General features: G+C 47.2%; 1 protein-coding gene across 1 annotated transcript in view; it reads right to left on the bottom strand.

The window, feature by feature from the left end:
- The window catches only part of LOC119377023 (transcription factor RFX3-like), a 258,351-nt gene that overhangs the window by 74,931 nt on the left and 159,942 nt on the right, over positions 1-23,478 (bottom strand). The window contains 1 exon segment of the mRNA XM_037646658.1: positions 15,871-16,020. Within this exon segment, the coding sequence (XP_037502586.1) occupies positions 15,871-16,020 (150 nt within the window).

Here is a 23,478-nt window from a genome sequence, read left to right as displayed (position 1 = left end):
TTTGGTGCTCACACTTGTTGGCTGTATTCCCCGCGTTCAGTGAAGCCAATTTTAGACTTCCAATCTTGTCATTCTAAGTTAGTGAAAAATGGCGTTGCGGTTTCGTGTTTGACTTCCGCTTTAAAGAAAACGTGCCCGCACCTGTTGTGAAAGTTTCAATAAGCAGCTGGACAGGCTCCGAGAAGCGCGCTATCCTACTGCTAATTTGGGCCGCCTGTGTGAAAGGATTCTCGCGACATTGAAATCTGAGTTGAAAGGCTCAGTCGAAAATGATAGGGTACGTGAGAAGAAGCCTCTCGCTAGTATCCCTTTCTTGCACGGTATTTCCATCGTCTCAAGAAGGTTGGTGCCAAATATGATATAGATGTTGTTTTTTTGGCCAAGAATAAGCTTGGTAGAGTATGCGCCGCTGTTGAAAGGAAGGTGGATGGGACTGCGCAGAAATGGCATGAGTGTAAGGTGAAACACAGGGACAGCCCTTCGGTTTGTGGCAAGGGGGTTGTATATCAGGTGCCTTTCACGTGCGGTAAATACTATATAGGACAAACAGGCCGGTGTCTGAATGCGCGCCTGCAAGATCACCGTCGATCTTTGAATGGGCAGCCGTCGTCTAATTTGGCCCTGCACTGCCGTGAGTGTAGGTGTACTCCTCGCTTGTCTGATGCGAAAGTGCTCGCACGTCATAGGGACCAGACGGCACGTGAGCTAGTTGAGGCTTTTTTCATTTTGAAAGCTGGGATGACTGTGTGGCAAAGCGTTCCCTTGCGTTAACTAAGGCAGAGATAACATACCTGGATGCGCACATCTAAGGTTTTCGGTTGTGTTTGTGGTGAACATGTGGTTTGGGTTGCCTATATATTTTCGTCTTTCTAATAAAAGTTCAGTTGTTAGTATGCGCTTGTGCTGTAGCCTTCTTCGTCTAGTCTTACGTTTTTTCGCGCTATTTGCTTTCATCATGAATTACCAACTCGCCCAACAATCAATCCTTCTAAGCATTACTATACTTCTGCATCCGCCATACTCGCATACAGTTTTCTTGTGTGAAGAGAGCCTTAAAGGGTCGCTGGATCGGGAGTGTGGAGGCCATTCAAGACGCCACGACAAAGGAGCCGACAGCCCTGCCAAAGGAGCCCTGCCTCAATAAGTGTTGGGAGCTGTGTATAGACTGCAAGGGAGACTATTTCGAAGGGGTGCTGCACAATGATTTCAATGCTAAACGCATTTTTTTTAGTGGACTCTGTCTCGGCACTTTACGGACAAAGGTTGTACTATGGAATAAGTGGGGTTGGTCTAATTATGATTCAATGTTGCTTCACCCATAGATTACAATACACATGTTATAAAGGGGTTTGTTCGTAGATGAAAGAAGTAACTCTCATGGGGTGTTCTAGGTCCACAATTTTTTCTTTTGCAGTAAATCGCGTTATTTCGACCCCCGTTAATTCGAAATTTCGGTTAATTCGGACGCAGCGTCTGGTCTTGTCCAAAATGTGCATTGGTCTATGACTGAAAACTCTCATTAATTCAGACAGATTCGACCGCACTTCAGTTAATTCGAACTCCTGACCGAGGTCGGGTCGCGACGGGGAAGCAGCAGCAGATACCACCGCGACTGTGGTTCGGATATACTTTCAGAAGCCACGGATGTGGCTATTTCGCACAAAGAAGTCACAAGGGGAGGGTTAAGGGGAGAGCAAACTTTCGACTGTTCATTCCAAATTTACTGCAGTAGTATATATATATATGCAAACGCATGCACAGAAAGCGAGGCAAACATCGAACAGATAACGTTTTGTGCGATGCAATACATAGGTATAGACATGCGCAAAAGGGCAGGCTCACAACAATCGGATACCATCTTAATCACAACCTGCGATGCAAGAACATGCTCTCTGCCTGCGCTGTTTACGAATTTCCACTCTCCTGCGGCAAGACATATGTCGACCAGACGGGAAGGTGCGTGAATGAGCATGTGCGGGAACACCAGCTGTCACTAAAAGGTAAAGATGGGGCACATTTGACGGCCCACTGCAATTCCGACAAGTGTGAGCCGTATCTGCAGAAAATTATAAAATTCAGGTTATTGGGAGAAGCAGGGACACCACTGCCCGAGAACTGTTGGAAGCTTTTCACATAAAAGCACGAGGTTTATTATGCATTAGTGACACTTCATTGTTCCTTTCGCAGGCAGAGAGCACGTTCTTGCGTCGCAGGTTGTGATTAAGATGGTATCCGATTGCTGTGAGCCTGCCCTTTTGCGCATGTCTATACCTATGTATTGCATTGCACAAAACGTTATCTGTTCGATGTTTGCCTCGCTTTCTGCGCATGCGTTTGCATATATATATATATATATATATATATATATATATATATATATATATATATATATATATATATATATACAGTCGATCCCGGATATATCGAACTCGAAGGGGATCGCGAAATAGTTCGATATATTGATAATTCGAAATATAAATATGCGTATTTAAAGCTTATTAATGCATTGCAGGTCTTGAAACAGTTTCCGGAATTCGTAACAAGCGCTAACACGACGATTCGCTCACAACTAGTACGCTAAATAACAAGGTGGCAACTTCTTCTTTTGCAAGTTACCGCACTTTATTTCGCACAAAAATAGTCTGTAAACTTGTCTTGCTTCTTGCGCGCCGTCAAGTTCATCGTAATCCTAAATATTCATTGAAGCTTTCCAAACAAGCAAATTCAGTGCCTTCGGCCACAACAGCGGTGACTGACAACAGGGCTTGTTGCTGAGCTAGTTGGTTCATAACTTGAGGTAAAACTGTAATGACGCAAAGAAGACGGGGACGAAGCGAAGACACGAACAGACAGACACGGGCGCCAACTTCCAACTGTTTATTATCAGAAACCGCGCCGATTTATACGCTGCCGAACAAGGTAATCCCATAACAGAAATTGAATCATCGCAGAACTAACAATTCATCATGTGCCATAAATACGAGACAAGGCATGCGCCGGAACTGCACTAACGCGATCGAACTATGAAACATGCCAGCACCTGTGAACACGTGCCAATCCTAGTGAGAGGTAAAAAATCGCACATTCTAAACTCTACATGTCTAAATGCTATCTTTCAAAAAGATAGCTTCTTTCTCGCTTAGATCGAGAGATGGGGCACTAACGCACTGGCTACCTGCCCTCTTTATTAGAAACGCTTCAATTGTCTCCCTTTCAGTGCGGCTGTTTGCTCTCCTAAGAAACGTGGTTTGGCTGAAGTGTGGCGCACAACCACAGCGCTTGCAGTGGTCTGCCAAGTGCCCGCCCATGTTGCTGCTAACCGCCAAGCGGTGCTCCCTTGCACGATCGTTGAAACACCGGCCTGTTTGGCCGATGTACACCCTACCGCAGCTTAGGGGATATTATAACCACATTGCTGACACACTCGGTGTATCGCGTGGCGTGCTTCTTGGAGCAAGCAGCTGGCTGCTTATCCGCCATCAAAGGGCAAATCCTGGCCAGTTTGCATGGAGCGGAAAATACAATGCGCACACTATATCTGGCTGCGATCTTCTTTATATGTGCGAGAGCCGGTGAACGTAAGGAATTACGTGCGTACTCATTTTTTCTTTTGGCTCCTGCACTTTTCTTCCACGTTTCAACTTCTGCAAGAGGCTTTCGCACACACCCGTGATAACGGAGGGAGGAAATCGAGCGTCTTTCAGCCTGTTAATCTGATTACTAAATCCCGTAACAAGACGGTGCTCACATGACTTAATCAAAGCTGAATTGAGGCATGTCATAGCTATGCCTCTCTTGATTAGCTTAGAATGTGCGCTGTCATACGGCAAAAGGCTCTTCTTAGTCCTAGGGTTATACATCCAGCACAGGTGGTCCTTCGTGAAACTAAGTTTAACATCCAGAAATTGAATGGAATTGTCTTGAGGCAATTCCGAAGTGAATTCTAGTCCGCCAGATTCCTTTAAAAATGTTAGTTAATTCAGCAACAGCTACGTCAAGGCTAGTGTCGGGTAAACTTAAAAACACAAGATAGTCGTCAACATATCTGTAAATCTTAACAACACTGCTGTTGTCGGTTTTGGCATGAATGCGTTTGTCAATGGATGAAAGAAAGATGTCGCACAAAACCGGGGCCACAGATGAGCCGATGCAGATGCCGTTTTTCTGAACATAATATGATCCGTTAAAACACACGATGGTGGAATGCAAATAAAATCGTAAAAACTCTAAAAATTGATCCGTACTCATCCCAGCATAGTTCTGGAAGTCTACTTCACCCGACGCCTCGATGGACTCTCGAACTGCATCAAACAGACCACTCTGCGGTACGGAATAAAAAGTCCTGCACATCAAAAGAAAAGCAGTCCTGGCGGTTGCCAACTTGCCTTGCGCTAGATCTTGTACTAGGTCTGTCGAACTGCGCACCAAGAACGGGTCCTGTACGTCCAGCTTGCCGAGGCATCGTTGCAGATAGCTGCTGACCTCGTCTTGCCACGTACCCTTCTCGGAGACGATCACTCTGAGCGGACACTCAGTCTTGTGAGTCTTGCCGGTGAAAAAGACATCAAGGCTATCTTTTACGGACTTGCTTACTTCTTTTTGAAGGGTCTTCAAATTTCTTTCCTTTAGCAAGCGTAGAGCCAAAGATTTTTGCTTTTTAGGCAAGACGTTTGACGGTTTGAAATTCTTCTGAATCGCATCTTGTGCTTTCGCATCGAACAATCCCTTTGGCATCAGGACAAACCCACCCTCCTTATCAGCTTCGACAACGGCAAGTCCTCCTTTTAAACACTTCACAATTTTCTTAATCGGGGGTTTCTTCCTGGCTTGTCACTCACCGTGCGTAGTAGGCAGTCGACTCCGTCAGCAATGGCCCGTTCCCGATCAGGCTCGGACGCGCGACTCGCAACATCCCGTACCATGGCCACAAGTTGCGACCGCGTCGCGGAAGGCTGGTAGCTGTATTTCGGTCCATTTTCCAACACATGTTGAACGCCGCGAGGAACTGAAGCACCTCCAAGTACGGTTACAGAAGACGTGCCTGCAACTGCCCGCTCTCGCCGTGGAAGTCCGAGTCGGGTTCGCTGCCAAAGGAATTCTGTGCTTTGCGCCGCCAACTTTTGGAAATCCGTGAGGCTTCCTCCGTTACCGTAGCGCTCAACAAGTATCTTCAGCCAGTCCTGGTATAAGCGAACTTGACGCCACAGTTCCGACTTGAGTACTTTGCAAGTTCTTCGGGTGTGTCCCCATGACGGTTCTAAAATTCCAAAGAGGAGCTGCACTTCCAACGGTACCACCCTCCGCTTGATGCAATACGAGAGTAGCCTTGACCGGCATAATGAAATAGCGATGAGGTTAACGCAGGAGTAAATCTGATGCTGCGCGGTTTGACGACACAAAAAAGAGCTCACTGTAGAAGAAATGTAGGTCAACAGGGCTTGTTGCTGAGCTAGTTGGTTCATAACTTGAGGTAAAACTGTAATGACGCAAAGAAGACGGGGACGAAGCGAAGACACGAACAGACAGACACGGGCGCCAACTTCCAACTGTTTTTATCAGAAACCGCGCCGATTTATATACGCTGCCGAACAAGGTAATCCCATAACAGAAATTGAATCATCGCAGAACTAACAATTCATCATGTGCCATAAATACAGACAAGGCATGCGCCGGAACTGCACTAACGCGATCGAACTATGAAAACATGCCAGCACCTGTGAACACGTGCCAATCCTAGTGAGAGGTAAAAAGAATCGCACATTCTAAACTCTACATGTCTAAATGCTATCTTTCAAAAAGATAGCTTCTTTCTCGCTTAGATCGAGAGATGGGGCACTAACGCACTGGCTACCTGCCCTCTTTATTAGAAACGCTTCAATTGTCTCCCTTTCAGTGCGGCTGTTTGCTCTCCTAAGAAACGTGGTTTGGCTGAAGTGTGGCGCACAACCACAGCGTTGCAGTGGTCTGCCAATGGCCCCGACATGTTGCCTGCTAACCGCCAGCGTGCTCCCTTGCACGATCGTTGAAACACCGGCCTGTTTGGCCGATGTACACCCTACCGCAGCTTAGGGGGATATTATATACCACATTGCTGACACACTCGGTGTATCGCGTGGCGTGCTTCTTGGAGCAAGCAGCTGGCTGCTTATCCGCCATCAAAGGGCAAATCCTGGCCAGTTTGCATGGAGCGGAAAATACAATGCACAAGATGCGATTCAGAAGAATTTCAAACCGTCAAACGTCTTGCCTAAAAAGCAAAAATCTTTGGCTCTACGCTTGCAAAAGGAAAGAAATTTGAAGACCCTTCAAAGAAGTAAGCAAGTCCGTAAAAGATAGCCTTGATGTCTTTTTCACCGGCAAGACTCACAAGACTGAGTGTCCGCTCAGAGTGATCGTCTCCGAGAAGGGTACGTGGCAAGACGAGGTCAGCAGCTATCTGCAACGATGCCTCGGCAAGCTGGACGTACAGGACCCGTTCTTGGTGCGCAGTTCGACAGACCTAGTACAAGATCTAGCGCAAGGCAAGTTGGCAACCGCCAGGACTGCTTTTTCTTTGATGTGCAGGACCTATTTTATTCCGTACCGCAGTGGTCTGTTTGATGCAGTTCGAGAGTCCATCGAGGTCGTCGGTGAAGTAGACTTCCAGAACTATGCTGGGATGAGTACGGATCAATTTTAGAGTTTTTACGATTTTATTTGCATTCCACCATCGTGTGTTTTAACGGATCATATTATGTTCAGAAAAACGGCATCTGCATCGGCTCATCTGTGGCCCCGGTTTTGTGCGACATCTTTCTTTCATCCATTGACAAAGCATTCATGCCAAAACCGACAACAGCAGTGTTGTTAAGATTTACAGATATGTTGACGACTATCTTGTGTTTTTAAGTTTACCCGACACTAGCCTTGACGTAGCTGTTGCTGAATTAACTAACATCTTTTTAAAGGAATCTGGGGACTAGAATTCACTTCGGAATTGCCTCAAGACAATTCCATTCAATTTCTGGATGTTAAACTTAGTTTCACGAAGGACCACCTGTGCTGGATGTATAACCCTAGGACTAAGAAGAGCCTTTTGCCGTATGACAGCGCACATTCTAAGCTAATCAAGAGAGGCATAGCTATGACATGCCTCAATTCAGCTTTGATTAAGTCATGTGAGCACCGTCTTGTTACGGGATTTAGTAATCAGATTAACAGGCTGAAAGACGCTCGATTTCCTCCCTCCGTTATCACGGGTGTGTGCGAAAGCCTCTTGCAGAAGTTGAAACGTGGAAGAAAAGTGCAGGAGCCAAAAGAAAAAATGAGTACGCACGTAATTCCTTACGTTCACCGGCTCTCGCACAATATAAAGAAGATCGCAGCCAGATATAGTGTGCGCATTGTATTTTCCGCTCCATGCAAACTGGCCAGGATTTGCCCTTTGATGGCGGATAAGCAGCCAGCTGCTTGCTCCAAGAAGCACGCCACGCGATACACCGAGTGTGTCAGCAATGTGGTATATAATATCCCCCTAAGCTGCGGTAGGGTGTACATCGGCCAAACAGGCCGGTGTTTCAACGATCGTGCAAGGGCAGCACCGCTTGGCGGTTAGCAGCAACATGGGCGGGCACTTGGCAGACCACTGCAAGCGCTGTGGTTGTGCGCCACACTTCAGCCAAACCACGTTTCTTAGGAGAGCAAACAGCCGCACTGAAAGGGAGACAATTGAAGCGTTTCTAATAAAGAGGGCAGGTAGCCAGTGCGTTAGTGCCCCATCTCTCGATCTAAGCGAGAAAGAAGCTATCTTTTTGAAAGATAGCATTTAGACATGTAGAGTTTAGAATGTGCGATTCTTTTTACCTCTCACTAGGATTGGCACGTGTTCACAGGTGCTGGCATGTTTTCATAGTTCGATCGCGTTAGTGCAGTTCCGGCGCATGCCTTGTCTCTGTATTTATGGCACATGATGAATTGTTAGTTCTGCGATGATTCAATTTCTGTTATGGGATTACCTTGTTCGGCAGCGTATATAAATCGGCGCGGTTTCTGATAATAAACAGTTGGAAGTTGGCGCCCGTGTCTGTCTGTTCGTGTCTTCGCTTCGTCCCGTCTTCTTTGCGTCATTACAGTTTTACCTCAAGTTATGAACCAACTAGCTCAGCAACAAGCCCTGTTGACCTACATTTTTCTACAGTGAGCTCTTTTTGTGTCGTCAAACCGCGCAGCATCAGATTTACTCCTGCGTTAACCTCATCGCTATTTCATTATGCCGGTCAAGGCTACTCTCGTATTGCATCAAGCGGAGGGTGGTACCGTTGGAAGTGCAGCTCCTCTTTGGAATTTTAGAACCGTCATGGGGACACACCCGAAGAACTTGCAAAGTACTCAAGTCGGAACTGTGGCGTCAAGTTCGCTTATACCAGGACTGGCTGAAGATACTTGTTGAGCGCTACGGTAACGGAGGAAGCCTCACGGATTTCCAAAAGTTGGCGGCGCAAAGCACAGAATTCCTTTGGCAGCGAACCCGACTCGGACTTCCACGGCGAGAGCGGGCAGTTGCAGGCGTCTTCTGTAACCGTACTTGGAGGTGCTTCAGTTCCTCGCGGCGTTCAACATGTGTTGGAAAATGGACCGAAATACAGCTACCAGCCTTCCGCGACGCGGTCGCAACTTGTGGCCATGGTACGGGATGTTGCGAGTCGCGCGTCCGAGCCTGATCGGGAACGGGCCATTGCTGACGGAGTCGACTGCCTACTACGCACGGTGAGTGACAAGCCAGGGAAGAAACCCCCGATTAAGAAAATTGTGAAGTGTTTAAAAGAGGAAGGACTTGCCGTTGTCGAAGCTGATAAGGAGGGTGGGTTGTCCTGATGCCAAAGGGATTGTTCGATGCGAAAGCACAAGATGCGATTCAGAAGAATTTCAAACCGTCAAACGTCTTGCCTAAAAAGCAAAAATCTTTGGCTCTACGCTTGCTAAAGGAAAGAAATTTGAAGACCCTTCAAAAAGAAGTAAGCAAGTCCGTAAAAGATAGCCTTGATGTCTTTTTCACCGGCAAGACTCACAAGACTGAGTGTCCGCTCAGAGTGATCGTCTCCGAGAAGGGTACGTGGCAAGACGAGGTCAGCAGCTATCTGCAACGATGCCTCGGCAAGCTGGACGTACAGGACCCGTCTTGGTGCGCAGTTCGACAGACCTAGTACAAGATCTAGCGCAAGGCAAGTTGGCAACCGCCAGGACTGCTTTTTCTTTTGATGTGCAGGACCTATTTTATTCCGTACCGCAGAGTGGTCTGTTTGATGCAGTTCGAGAGTCCATCGAGGCGTCGGGTGAAGTAGACTTCCAGAACTATGCTGGGATGAGTACGGATCAATTTTTAGAGTTTTTACGATTTTATTTGCATTCCACCATCGTGTGTTTTAACGGATCATATTATGTTCAGAAAAAACGGCATCTGCATCGGCTCATCTGTGGCCCCGGTTTTGTGCGACATCTTTCTTTCATCCATTGACAAACGCATTCATGCCAAAACCGACAACAGCAGTGTTGTTAAGATTTACAGATATGTTGACGACTATCTTGTGTTTTTAAGTTTACCCGACACTAGCCTTGACGTAGCTGTTGCTGAATTAACTAACATCTTTTTAAAGGAATCTGGCGGACTAGAATTCACTTCGGAATTGCCTCAAGACAATTCCATTCAATTTCTGGATGTTAAACTTAGTTTCACGAAGGACCACCTGTGCTGGATGTATAACCCTAGGACTAAGAAGAGCCTTTTGCCGTATGACAGCGCACATTCTAAGCTAATCAAGAGAGGCATAGCTATGACATGCCTCAATTCAGCTTTGATTAAGTCATGTGAGCACCGTCTTGTTACGGGATTTAGTAATCAGATTAACAGGCTGAAAGACGCTCGATTTCCTCCCTCCGTTATCACGGGTGTGTGCGAAAGCCTCTTGCAGAAGTTGAAACGTGGAAGAAAAGTGCAGGAGCCAAAAGAAAAAATGAGTACGCACGTAATTCCTTACGTTCACCGGCTCTCGCACAATATAAGAAGATCGCAGCCAGATATAGTGTGCGCATTGTATTTTCCGCTCCATGCAAACTGGCCAGGATTTGCCCTTTGATGGCGGATAAGCAGCCAGCTGCTTGCTCCAAGAAGCACGCCACGCGATACACCGAGTGTGTCAGCAATGTGGTATATAATATCCCCCTAAGCTGCGGTAGGGTGTACATCGGCCAAACAGGCCGGTGTTTCAACGATCGTGCAAGGGAGCACCGCTTGGCGGTTAGCAGCAACATGGGCGGGCACTTGGCAGACCACTGCAAGCGCTGTGGTTGTGCGCCACACTTCAGCCAAACCACGTTTCTTAGGAGAGCAAACAGCCGCACTGAAAGGGAGACAATTGAAGCGTTTCTAATAAAGAGGGCAGGTAGCCAGTGCGTTAGTGCCCCATCTCTCGATCTAAGCGAGAAAGAAGCTATCTTTTTGAAAGATAGCATTTAGACATGTAGAGTTTAGAATGTGCGATTCTTTTTACCTCTCACTAGGATTGGCACGTGTTCACAGGTGCTGGCATGTTTTCATAGTTCGATCGCGTTAGTGCAGTTCCGGCGCATGCCTTGTCTCTGTATTTATGGCACATGATGAATTGTTAGTTCTGCGATGATTCAATTTCTGTTATGGGATTACCTTGTTCGGCAGCGTATATAATCGGCGCGGTTTCTGATAATAAACAGTTGGAAGTTGGCGCCCGTGTCTGTCTGTTCGTGTCTTCGCTTCGTCCCCGTCTTCTTTGCGTCATTACAGTTTTACCTCAAGCGGTGACTGACGCTGAACGCCGATGCAAGCTCTGGCGCGCGGTAAAAGAGGTCGTTTTAGCGGCAGCGTTGACTTAGCGGCAGTCTGTTTGACTTAGCGGCGGACATGCAGTCTGTTTCTGACTGCATCGATGCCGCGATCAAGGCTGACGTTGCCGGTGCCGCGGAAGCGGACCCGTGCGGTTATGAAAATGTCAACGCCGCCACTAAGTCAACGCTGCCGCTAAACGACCTCTTTTACCGCGCTCCAGAGCTTGCATCATCGTCATCTGCACCGATGAAGTCTCTTGCTGTACTCCCATCCGAAAGCGCGCCCGGAAATGCTAAGTCGCAAAATTCACTGAGGCACCGTAGGCCGTTGTCACAGTACGCCGTTGTCACCCAAAGTCGTTACCTGGCACTAAAGCCCGCAAGGAAACAGTTCATGACGGTGCTTTGCTTGACGTCGTTCCAAGCAGCAGTCATCATTTTATCGCTACGAGCGGGTCAATGTTTAGTTCGACTCCCGAATGAGGATGTGTCGGGAACGAAGCGAGAAGTACACGAGTCCTCAAGCCGCAAGAGACAACGCAGCCCCAAACAACGAAGGAACAACAAGTTGCCACCGTCGACATCTTGGCGATGGCGATGGCACTTGTAGCTTTGTAGCAAGCTTTGGCGCGAAAAGCAAGAAAAAGCGTAGCCTCCGAGATGTGCGTTTTATAGCCGAAAACGCCAAAAATATGTCACGACGTTGCGGATCTCGAAGGTCATGCTTTTCGGGCCCGCACGCCATCGTGCGCGAACAAACCGAAGGGAATGCGAACATTGCGACGAGACTGCCGAGTATCTCCGCATTCATCTCATTTTGGTGCCTTCGGCAATCGGCCCCTTTGAAAAACATTATGCACGCACGTTACAACCTAAATATCATGCATCGAACAAGCCGGTGCACTCGCAAGGGCTGCGCAACCAACCAGATCAACCTTATGCAACGACACCGCCTTTTCGTCACCTCCGTGTGAAGAGTGATCGGAACGTGACAGAATGCGGCTGAAAATGACCAACATTTGTTAGGAAAAATGCACTCCCTGGAGTTTGGCGCGGCGCAGCGTTCGATATATCGGATGTTTCGCTGTGTGGGAGTTCGATATACGTGTGCATCAGCCCTATACTTTTGCATGGGAAATTCAAGGGGATTTCTCAACTGTTCGATATAGCCAATATTTTAATATATCCGAGTTTGATATATCCGGGATCGACTGTACTACTGCAGTGAACTTGGAATAAACAGTCGAAAGTTTGCGCTTCCCTTAACCCTCCCCTTGTGATTTCTTTGCGCGAAATAGCCACATCCGTGGCTTCTGAAAGAACATGAACCGACTAGCCCAACAACGTGTGCTTCTGGTTCGGATATAATGCGGATTCGCAGCCGAAATCAACGGCACACCTGAACAACTTCGAGATCAAATTGTGGCCTCCGAGGTTTAAAACGAGGTACGAATGAGCTTTATATCTCTGAGGCACACAAAAAAACACACACACACACACAAAACGAAAGGCAGTGCATCGCTACTGTCATCAGCAACGGGCAACCGACGGATTTTGGCTTTTCTTTTCTTATGCGTCCAACACATTTGCGTTGCGGTTGAGTCTAATTGTACTCCTATAGCGTGCTGTTGCTTTTAAATTTTATTTATCTTGGTGCGTGGTCAGTGCCGTCCGCAGCCTTATTGTTTGTCTCTTTGTTTTGAAAAGTTTTGCGAGTTTTTCTATTTTGTTTTTATCACCGTGTTTTTTTTTATTTTGTTCCTTGTTTATTTGTGCGCGTCACCACCGCGCAACGACGCCGGGATGGCTTCTCCTGCGTTTCTTGCCTCAGCCCCAGAAGCGAAGAGGGCGAAGTACGAAGCAGAGGATTTGGCTGCGAAGGTGCAAATGTTGAAGGTATTGCAAGCGGGAGCATCTCGAAAAGAAGTGATGGAGAAGTTCAACGTCAAGAAAAGCACACTGAGCAGTTACGTCAAGAACGAAGAGCAGATTATGCAAGCGTATGACGGCGACATGTTTGGCGACAAGAGAAAGAAACTTAGAACGGCAGTGCACCCCAAACTAGAAGAAGCGCTGTTGCACTGGATTGCCGTCTCGCGCGATGCACAGTTGCCCTTGAGCGGCCCCATCGTGAGCTGTGTCACCACAGCTGTTCAAGGTCATCTCGGCATACATTGTAGAGATTGTGGGTGTAAACGAGAATTTGAAAAGTGCGCTGTTGTCGCGAAACACCGCGAGCACCTTACATGCGAAATCATAGAAGCTAATCAAATCCAACAGCTGGGTGACATCTGTGTAAGCATGCTATCAGTTGCCCTAACCAAAAAGGAAATCGCGTATCTGGCTTTGACGCAATAGGTTTGTGCGTTTGTGCTGATGTGTTGGTGTTATCAGCTGTATATATTTCTAGCGTTTTCGCTAATAAAATTCAGTTGAAGTCAGCGCCTGTGTTGTGTCCTTTCATACGTCCTCGTTCTTGTAGCGCTGTGCAAATATGTCTATTACAAATCACCAACTAGCCCATGCTGCCGTTCTCTCTTTTAAATACATATCCTAACACATTTAGAACTGCAAAAAACTTCAGATCTTTGAGCTGCTTTGAAAATGTTATGGAAACAGACTTACTTGTGATACTCTCCTTGTGACACAGTCTCCTTGTGACAGAATTATTTAGTACAGTATAACCTCATTACAACAGACCTTCATAGTGAAGATGATTTTGGTCTGTTGTAAAGGGAGTATGTAAAATCCAAGTACTGTTACAACAGACTTTCATGTAAACACTGAATGGGTCTGTTATAACCGGAGAGAATTACTAGTCACAAACATGGTCTTATTTTTAACGGGGGACAAAAAAAAATGTGATTTTTTGAAAATTGCATTTTCAGTTTTTGCAGCTCATTTTCTATCTGATTCCGAAATACCTTCAATGAAAACTACGTAGAAGTGCTATAAATTTTTTTTTGCGCCGGCCGATTTGGCGAAAATTGCAGAAATAACAAAAAAGAAAAGCGTTTTTCAAAATTATAGCTCGGCAACGGCGCAACCGGGTGCCACCATTTTGGGCTCGTCGTAAAGAGCATTTCTCCGTGTTCAAGTTCTCCGTTTCAGCTGGCTCCTCCATTCAGTAACAAGCGTACAAAAAGCTCATGTTTTGGCTGCTTCTGCCGTGATGCTCGCTTCGGGATCGTCGTCTGCTGCTTGTGCGTCGCGAGGTCGTGGCTGTCGAAAATCGAGCTACTTAGTGACGCGTTCACACTCGTTCTGTGTTCACGGGTCGACGATAATTTAGAACGCTTTAGTTGGGCAGCTGCAAGCGGAAGCTCAATCATCAGATTACAATAGCACGCCGCACACGTCGCGAACATCGCAGATGTGCGACTAATAGCGCTGACTCGTTGGACCCGCTGTTCGAGGTTCTTTTATCAGCACTTCGGAGCTTATGACGAAGACCACCGCGGGACAACTCTCTATACTTGCAATGGAGCATGATGCACTTTGAAACATCGGACAGTGCGGCCACGCACATCGCAAGCGAGCTTTCTACTCGATGTCGTGGCTAGGCCTAACTCCGTTCACGGTGCCGATGTACGAGACAAATCCGAACTTTGCGGGCAAGAACATCGCACTAGCGGACATGCGAAAGCGAAGAAGCCGCAATGTCCTTCGTCGCAAGCAACGAATCGCATCGCCCGCTGGCTCCTCAGAACTGCGGATGGGCATTTTGCGCGTCGGCAGCGGACCCCCCAGCCAAGCTCGCCGCGCAGCAGCCGCTCGGAGAAGCGGTGGCAGCGGCGCGCAATTCCTCGTGTCAGCATCCCAAAACGCAACACCAAGCACGCTGCGCGCCGATTTTTTGTCGTTACAGCTAGGAATAGCTGATCATTGACTGACCGGAGATCGACGGCCTTTGTTCTTAAATCGGTACGCGCTGCTCCCGTCCCGAAAGTATGCTAAGCGATGTTTGAAGTCGGAAGTTAATGACCGTGGTAGAAAAGTCCGCTCTAAAGGAGCCCTGACCACCTTGCTGGCCTGACATTTTAGTCAATTATATCTGAATGTCCGTTGTACCAGAATCCATTGTAAATGAAGCTCAATCAATGGAACAAGTACGGAGGTCGGCATAACGCCCCAAATTGGTATGTAATATCCGAATGTCTGTTGTAAACAGATCCGTTGCAACGAGATTATACTGTATGCTTATTTTGTTGTGCGTATCGTTCTGGTTCTATGCTATATGCACAGAATGTTATTGCCCAGAAAATATGCAACACTATTCATTTTCCATTCATGTGTACTTATAATTTATGCTTTGTCATTGTTTCATAAAAATTTCATCTATGTCCTTGTACTCTACATTCCAACTGTATAGCTGTGTACAGGTCACAGGTCCTCGGTCAGGATGGTGGCCATTTGGGCCTGGTGGTGGTACACCACAAACATTTCGTAGCGCAGGACACACAAACACAAAAGCAGACAGGAGACGACATAACATTCAAGTCAGGAAAACAATGTCAAATAAATACCGTAAAATGTTGAGCAAGCGCCCCCTCCCTTTATCGGGAGATCTGAAATAAGCGCCAATGACCGAGCAAGTGCCCCCCCTCCCCCTCCTGCTCTGCGGCCACTTTTTTTTCAAGACAAGCATCGCTTGTATAAAAAGAACCACAAGAATGAGTACACTGAATGCGTACCTAATGTTGTTTATGAAATTTCGTTGTCATGTGGCCGGTCGTATATTGGTCGAACATGTTGCTTCTTCAATGGTTGGACAGTGTCGGGGGAATAAAAACAGAAAATAAGTAAAGCAGTTCATTAGAAACATGGATGGGCAATTTTTTTATTTTTAGCGGCTCTCCCGCCGCCACCTTGAATTTTGGTCCGGCACCGAGCAAGCGCCCCCTTCAAATCTGGTCGGATTATCTTTCACTGTAAAGGGGGCGCTCGCTAGGAATGTTACGGTAAACAACCTCAATAAATAAACAAAACGCATCAAGGGTAAACACGGTAAGCGCAACTGGATGGGTGTTGTACCTGGACGTTGTGGAAGTCCACCCGGTTGAGGTCAGAGAGCATCTGGTTGATCTGGGATGAGTTCTGGAGTACAGCCCGTGCTGCCTGCGCCAGGTGGTTGAGCGAGGTGTATCGGCGCAGGGTTTGTGCAAAAGCACTCACAGCCCCAATCTGTCGAGGAGAAAGGCCAATGGATGGTCGTACAATGACGTCCCCTCAAAAGCGCAGGAAGAACAGGGACACGAGAAGAGAACACACAACACAGGTGCCAACAAGCCCTAATAGAAACTCTGCTCCCCTTGATGTACTAACCTTTGCGAAAGAACCATCTGTCACTCCTCTAAGCACCAAGCCAACCCGATGGCTGATGTGCATTCCTTTGGCAATTTACAAGGAAATTTCTCACGCTTCTTGGAAGACCTCCTGCTGTTGTACCCGACTGTACATGGCGTCGTGTCACCCCAACACAGAGATGCCCCTTACGCACATGCAGTGTAACTACATGCAAATAAGTGACTCTCCTGACAGCACACATATTTTCGGCCTCTGCTAAACCCAGGACGTTGACACTTTATCAAACACTAAGAACACCCGATGCTGACTACTCGTGCCAAGAGGAATGATGCCACACCAATGTCTCCTCTCCCGTGACTGCTGTGGAACTTCCACTGCCGCCCAGCTTCTGGCCCAAGATTCATATCTTCCCAGAGGGATGAAAGGCGGGCAAGAGAACAATTAAAAGCATCAGTTAATTAGAAGTAATGGCCCTTTGTGGCCATTTTAAGTTGAGTGAAATTTGTTAACATGGTGATGTGGGCAGGAAGGTCATTCTAATCTTGTGCCGTTTGTAGAAAAAAAAACTTTTGGTAGGGTGCGCATCAGATATACGGGGTCTGTCCGAAAAGTAATGCCAATGAGTTGATTAAAAAAGATGTATTGATCATATCAGTACAACACAAAGATTTTAAAATAGGCTTCTCCTGCAATGATACATTGCTTCCAGTGAGATTTCCAGACATCAAAGACGTCATAGTAGGCCTCCTTTGGAATGTGCTTTAAAGCCTTGGTGTAAGCCTCCTTGACTTCCGTCAACTGTCCCGAAATGATGTCCTTGCATAGGAGTTTTCCATTGCAGAAACAAAAGAAAGTCGGGAGGAGTCATGTCGGACTGTAGGGCAGCTGGAGAACTCTTGGCACCTTTTAATCGACAAGGAAGCGGGTCACGACAAAGACGGTGTGGATTGGCACGTTGTCATCGGTGATGATCATTGAAGGCCTTCCACGGCGGGCTTCATCGCTGACGTCTTTATGACTTGTCAAAATGGCTGATTGGGCTAGTTGGTGATTCATTCTGCTTGCTTGAAATACGAGCGCATAACGTAGACAAGGACTTAAACACACAGGACAAGCGCTTTTCAAGCTCTTTACGACCTTCTAAAGAGGCCTTATGCCACTGGTACACTTGATGTTATGACTGCCAATTCTCACCAAAGGTCTTTATCTTAGGAAAAGTTTCCACTCCGGACTCGCCCAGGTTCATACAAATCTGGATGGCAATCCTTTGATTCAACGAGCGCTGAATTGTGGCTTGCACGGGAAATGAAAACGAGTTTCACGGACAAGTCTCTCCAGTGCAACTGCGCGTGCGTAAGCTAACTTCTCCCTCCACCAATATCAACCGGTCCAAGCGTGCTGTGAGGTATAGACGCTTTACAATATAATCACTGACATTACTTTTTGGACAAACCCTGTATAGCTTTGGGATGACAATGGTGCAATGTCCGATGGGCTGGTCTCTGATGGGTGCATTGTCTGGTGGCAAGGACTCGATAATTTAATAATAAACACACAGACATGATATTGTACGGCAAGAGGAGGAAGGTCAAGCTTTTACCCTGGTCATACTTATGTTAGTAGAGTATTTCGAGATAATGAATCTCGAGGCACGGTTCAGAATGGATCGAAGCATATTAATAAGCTTAGCCTCATAAGGATCAAAAAAGGCATTAGTATATTCAAGTGCAGGCCTTACAAGCATTTTATAAGCTATTAGTTTAGTAGAGGCATGTGCCAAGGCTAGGTTGTGATGAAGATAACCCAGGACTCGAGTGGCAAAATCAGTAATGTTTATATTGTGTTTCAAACCACGCTAGATCATAGAAAACTTGAATACCTAACACTGCTAGAGCGCACTCATTTCTTTTACATTAATTCACCCACAAACACCTGTTACCATCTCTCGGTGCAGGCTGCGCTGCAGTGCTTAAAAACTTCACGATCATGATTGTTTCAGACTGTTCTGTTAAGATTACGCGCAGGACATGAGTAGCTAAGATGTAGGGAGGTGTGACTAACACGGCACACAGGATCTTATAAAAGACACAGGACAACGCAGAACATCATTATTTCTCTACATTATGAAAAACCAACTCGCCCAACTTCTTATTATACATCAGTAACCAAGTTTATTCTAGAGCTAACACGAGCACAAGCAATAACGCTGGTGCTCGCGTTATTCGAGACAACTTGCCGCCATTTTTTACTATACAGTGAACTCCCATTAAGACGAACTCGGTTAAGACGAATTCTCGCTTATGCCGAACAACAGAGAACCGTTTTGTGATAACCGGGTAGTCCTGGGCCATGCCGGTCCCAGACCAAATCACACACACGTACGTTGGCGGGTTCCACACATGAATGGCTGGTCATGTGCGCCGTAGTTATTTCATTGCAACATCGACGCCCCCGGGTGCCGGAACGGCAAACTAATCTTATCACATCCCTCCCCCCTTTATTTATGGATACAAACGATTTGTTTAAGATGAGTAGCGCGATACTGGTCGTCGAATTCTGGTACTTCGACGCAGGACAGGAGTACTGGGTGCTGTGACAGCAAGTTCCGTTTCCCTTGCCACGTCTTCCCTGGGATCTTGCCTAGACTCGGTGTCATGAAGGCGATCCGGAGTTAGCTGCCTCTGACCCACATCCAAGCTTGGAGCAAGACCTGTAGCTACTGGGCTGCCTGACTCTTGGTTGTCTGCACTAAGTTTCTAAGGGGGCTGGCGGATGTGATCCAGATGTCGAGTTAAACGCCGTCCATCCTCCAGTAGAACATCCATGGACGAAGTGTGTTGTTCGGTTACGACTGCAGGGAGCCACGCAGGACCTGGACGAAAGTTCCTTGCGAACACTGGTCACCAGGGTGACCCAAAACCCTGGGTCTTGTTTCTTGGTCGCATCTGATTTTCTGCTTAAGTTGCTTCTGTAGCACCTTAGTCCTGAGGTCTGGGTGTAGCAGGTCCAACGCAGTCCTCAGCTTCCGCCCCAAAACAGCTCCGACGGACAGTAACCCGTGACCTCGTGAGGCGTTGACCTGTAAGTCAGGAGCATGCGGGCAATTTGAGTGCGAATATCTCCAGGGCCAGCCTTCCGCAACTTGTTTTTGAAAGTCTGCACTGCCCGCTCTGCAGAACCGTTTGACGCTGGATCATACGGCGGCACCAGCATTCGCCTCACCCCGTTTTTCTTGAGGAATGTGGAGTAGAGCTCACTGGTAAATGCTGGCCCATTATTCGACACGACCACATCTGGAAGGCCTTGGTTTGCGAACATAATTCGCATGCAGGAAATAGTTGCTTCAGCCGAGGGTGTGGAGACCGGGAACACTTCAATCCACTTTGAGAATGCATCGACAGCGATAAAAAAATAGGTGTTCCTGTAAGGACTGGCATAGTCCACATGCAGCCGTGACCACGGTTTCTCCGGGAACGGCCAGGGCATGACCGGCACTGGTCGTGACACTCTTTGATGCTCCTGGCAAATACGGCACCTTTGAATGGTCATCGCTATATCGTTATCCAAGCTAGGCCACCACACATGGCTACGCGCCAACTGCCTTCATTTTGGACAGTCCTGCTTGGTGACTGGGGCCTGCTTGGTGCTAGGAGGCCTCGTAGCAGAGAATAAGTCTCTGGACCGCAGCACGTCAAAAATACAGCTGTCTGCTTGTCTCTCGGGATGTCGTTCGCGATGAAGTACAGCTCGGTCCGCTCACGGTATTCCGCCCACTCCGATGTACTCGGGTTGAACGAATCCAGCTTCCCGACGACAGGCTTGACGACATGTGATTGTGCTGTGCCCGTCCGGTTCGTCAGTCGACCTTGTCGCCACTTGTGATAACCGGGTAGTCCTGGGCCATGCCGGTCACCGGACCGAATCACACACATGTACGTTGGCGGGTTCCACACATGACTGGCTGGTCATGTGTGCCGTATTTATTTCATTGCAACATCGACGCCCCCGGGTGCCGGAACGGCAAACTAACTCTTATCACACGTTTGTTTGGTTCCCATAGACTCAATGCAAAAAAATTCGCTTAAGACGAACCGCCAAACTGTACTCTTCTGTTAAATGACATAATGCAGCGCTAAAAACCACACACACCACAAAGTAAGGAACACAAACCGACGGGACAGGCGCTACTCACAACTTTAATGAAGACTGCAAGATTGTGGTATATATAACATCCCAATGCGCAAACGCAACGTCACAAACCTTAGGGGCGTATCATATCAATGATTTGAAAAAATTGGTTCCGCATTGTACAGGAAGACTGACGTCTGACTGACGCAATCATCATTCTCTTTTGATGTAGAAAGCCTCGAGAAGTTCACGCGCCGTTTTATCATGGCTTCTGCCCAGAATCCTCACATCATTAAATCCCGGCACACAAGAGCAGGTCTTACAATGCGCCGAAAGGTGCGCAGTGAAATCCTTCTTTAGACTGTTTGCGTGTTCCCTCATGCGGTCATTAACACATCTGCCCGTTTGTCCCACATAGGACTTCCCACAAGTCAGTGGTATTTCATATACCACCCCCGTCGCACACGAGTGTATGGGGTGGCATGCTTGACTTGGCAGCCCCTCTTTGAGGTGCCCATGATGCGGGGGCACAGTTGGGCCAGCTAGTTGGGTGCGGAAAAAACCACAGGTACATCGTACCTGTGAGCCACCTTTTTCAAATTGTGGCTCACCTTATGCAAGTAAGGCACAACAACCGGCCGTTGGCCGCTCCGCTCACCAGCTGTAGCCGCGTTTTCCCGCGCCCCTGCTTTTAGCTTGCGGTGCAGAGATCCTGCCACAGATGCAATGACCGAATGAGGGAAGCCGGCTTTTGATAGCCGATCCAATTGGGAAGAAAGCTGTCCCGCATCTTGTGCTCACAAGACTTTTTGAGCGAGGATCGCAGACACAGTGTGGCAATGGCCCTCTTCACCAGCTTGGAGTGGGCAGACCTCGTACGGCACAGATCTTTTTTTGCTCTCGGTAAATAGCACCAGCAAACGTGATCCTCTGAAAAAGTTAGTCTCAAATCTAAAAACTGTATGCTATTCCAATGGGGTTCTCATGGGTAAAGGAGGCCTTTACCATTAGCTTTAAAAACATTTAGAAACACGCGTGGTTCATCACAATTAAAAAGTCGTCGACATATCTAAAAACCTTTAAAACAGGCGTGCCCATGAGGCAGTTTGTCAATGTTCAGATCTACTTCCGATAGGAAAATGTCACAAAGTAAAGGTGCTACGCACGAACCAATACAAATGCCCTTCTTTTGAAGATACAAACGGTCGTCAAAAGTGATAAAGGTATTCTTAAGGTAAGCATCAAGTAAAACTAAAAAGCAATCTACACTTATACCCACAGAATTTTGAAACTGAACTTCCCCATTATATTCACACATTTCTTAACCGTAGAGAAGAGAGCATCATGTGGCACAGAGTAAAACAGTTTCTTCAATATCTACAGAAAAAGCGTAGCCAATTCTCTGATTATCCTGAAAGGAACCCGACATATTTCATCGGAGTTACCAACACGAAAAGATCACGAAGTTTCAGCTGTTTCAAGCACTTCAAGAGGAATCTACTAACATGCAATTGCCAAGTACCGCGTTCACTCACAATAGCTCTCAAAGGAACACTAGGTTTGTGCGTCTTAGCATTGAAAAAAATTGACAAAGCCCCACAAGCACTCTTATCTATGTTTCTCGCGAGTTGCTGCAAATTATTCTTATCACCAAAGATTGAACATGTTCTTCTTCGCTCTTGACAAGGTAACTTAACCGGCGCGAAATTCTTGTGAACAGCCTGTGATGCTTTTTCAGTAAACAAATTCCTTAGGCATTACAACAAATTGCCCTCCTTTGTCAGCCTGTAGAAGGCAAAGATTATTGCCTTTAAAAATACCTAGTCAAGCGGCCCTAGGGGGGCACTTTTGCTAAGACACTTTTGCTCTAAGGCACTTTTGCTCTTCTGTTAAGCTTCGACAGCAATGTATTGTCCCGATTCGGCGCTGTTTTTGAGAGCCCATAGTCAAATAATCGATGCAGTAGGGTTAACGAGTCGAAATGGGCGCTTCCGAATGCTCGGAGGACATAGATTACGCGTTTGTTAGTTGTTTCTAATCCTCCATAGGTGGCGCCACTTGACCTAGTGCCACCTTGGGGACACTTTATTTTGTTTTACGCGACGCCTTTCTTAATGCCGGACAGACTAAAATGCGCTATTGACTGCTCGAACCATGCCTGGCAACGACACGGACAACGTCCGCACCTTCTAGCGTGAAAAACGCGGATCAAAAAGCAAGCAGCTCGAAGCGTCCCGCGTCAGACGAACTGGGCGTAAGCAGACGAACCGTAAGTGCGGCGCCCGTCGCACCCGCTCTCGCGCGTCGCCTACGTCACAATTTTGCGTGGTCACAATGGCCAGCTGTGTTTTACCCGTCCTCCGGTAAGTAGTGCTGCCTAGCTCGGTGCTCTTTAAAACCGAAACTGCGACTGGGCGCTCTAAAAACGTCTCTAATAAATACCGTCTGCTGCACTCGCGCAAACGGAGGTTTGCAGCCGTGATAAGTGGATCATAAGCTATCTATCGCAATAAAAAAAAAAACAAGGTGCAAAATTTTGTGTCAGTGCTCCTTGGCCGGGCATTTTTTTCCTATAACTAATGGATTCTTTTGATCGCTGCCGTCACTGTTTGCACAAAGCAAGACCGTGACGCGTAGTTGGCTCTGCTTTCCGCCTCGACAATCGTGCCCTTTAAAGGGTACTGACACGAATTTTTTCAGTTGTCGTTTTTTTGCATCAAATGAAAGGTCAAGCGCCCAAGAGCCTAGAAAAGGTAGTGCTAGGCGTGACTGCGCCCTGAAAAGTAATTACAGTATGTTTTGAAAAGCTAGTTTCGGTTCCTACTGTAACCCTGACGGGACAACACGATGTGAGCTTCTTGTCACGTGGTCGCACATATATATAGTGACGTTTCCACGGCCGCTCCGCGCCTCCGTTGGTGACGTACAAGCGGCCATTTTGGAAGTTTGGTACCTAACGTCATCACAACTAGACAGACTGCTGCATGAAGTCACCGGAATTAGTACTGTAGCTTGACGTCAAGCTAGTGTCGATGTCAGTAGGTGCGCCATGGAAATAATTTACGTATTATCAAATTAAAATATCTTATCAGCATTTGCTTGAGCTTCACACTTGCTCAGAGCCGTCTCTGCATGCAGGAGGTGGTATGCACAGAGTGAACTCGCCTTCGAAAAAGGTGTCAGTACCCTTTAAGCTCCAGCGTGCGA

This window comes from Rhipicephalus sanguineus, unplaced genomic scaffold (assembly GCF_013339695.2).
Source record: "Rhipicephalus sanguineus isolate Rsan-2018 unplaced genomic scaffold, BIME_Rsan_1.4 Seq320, whole genome shotgun sequence".
In the NCBI taxonomy this organism is placed as follows: Eukaryota; Metazoa; Arthropoda; class Arachnida; order Ixodida; family Ixodidae; genus Rhipicephalus; species Rhipicephalus sanguineus.
The sequence above is the reverse complement of the archived record's forward strand: the minus strand, read 5'-3'. Positions and strand labels throughout refer to the sequence as shown.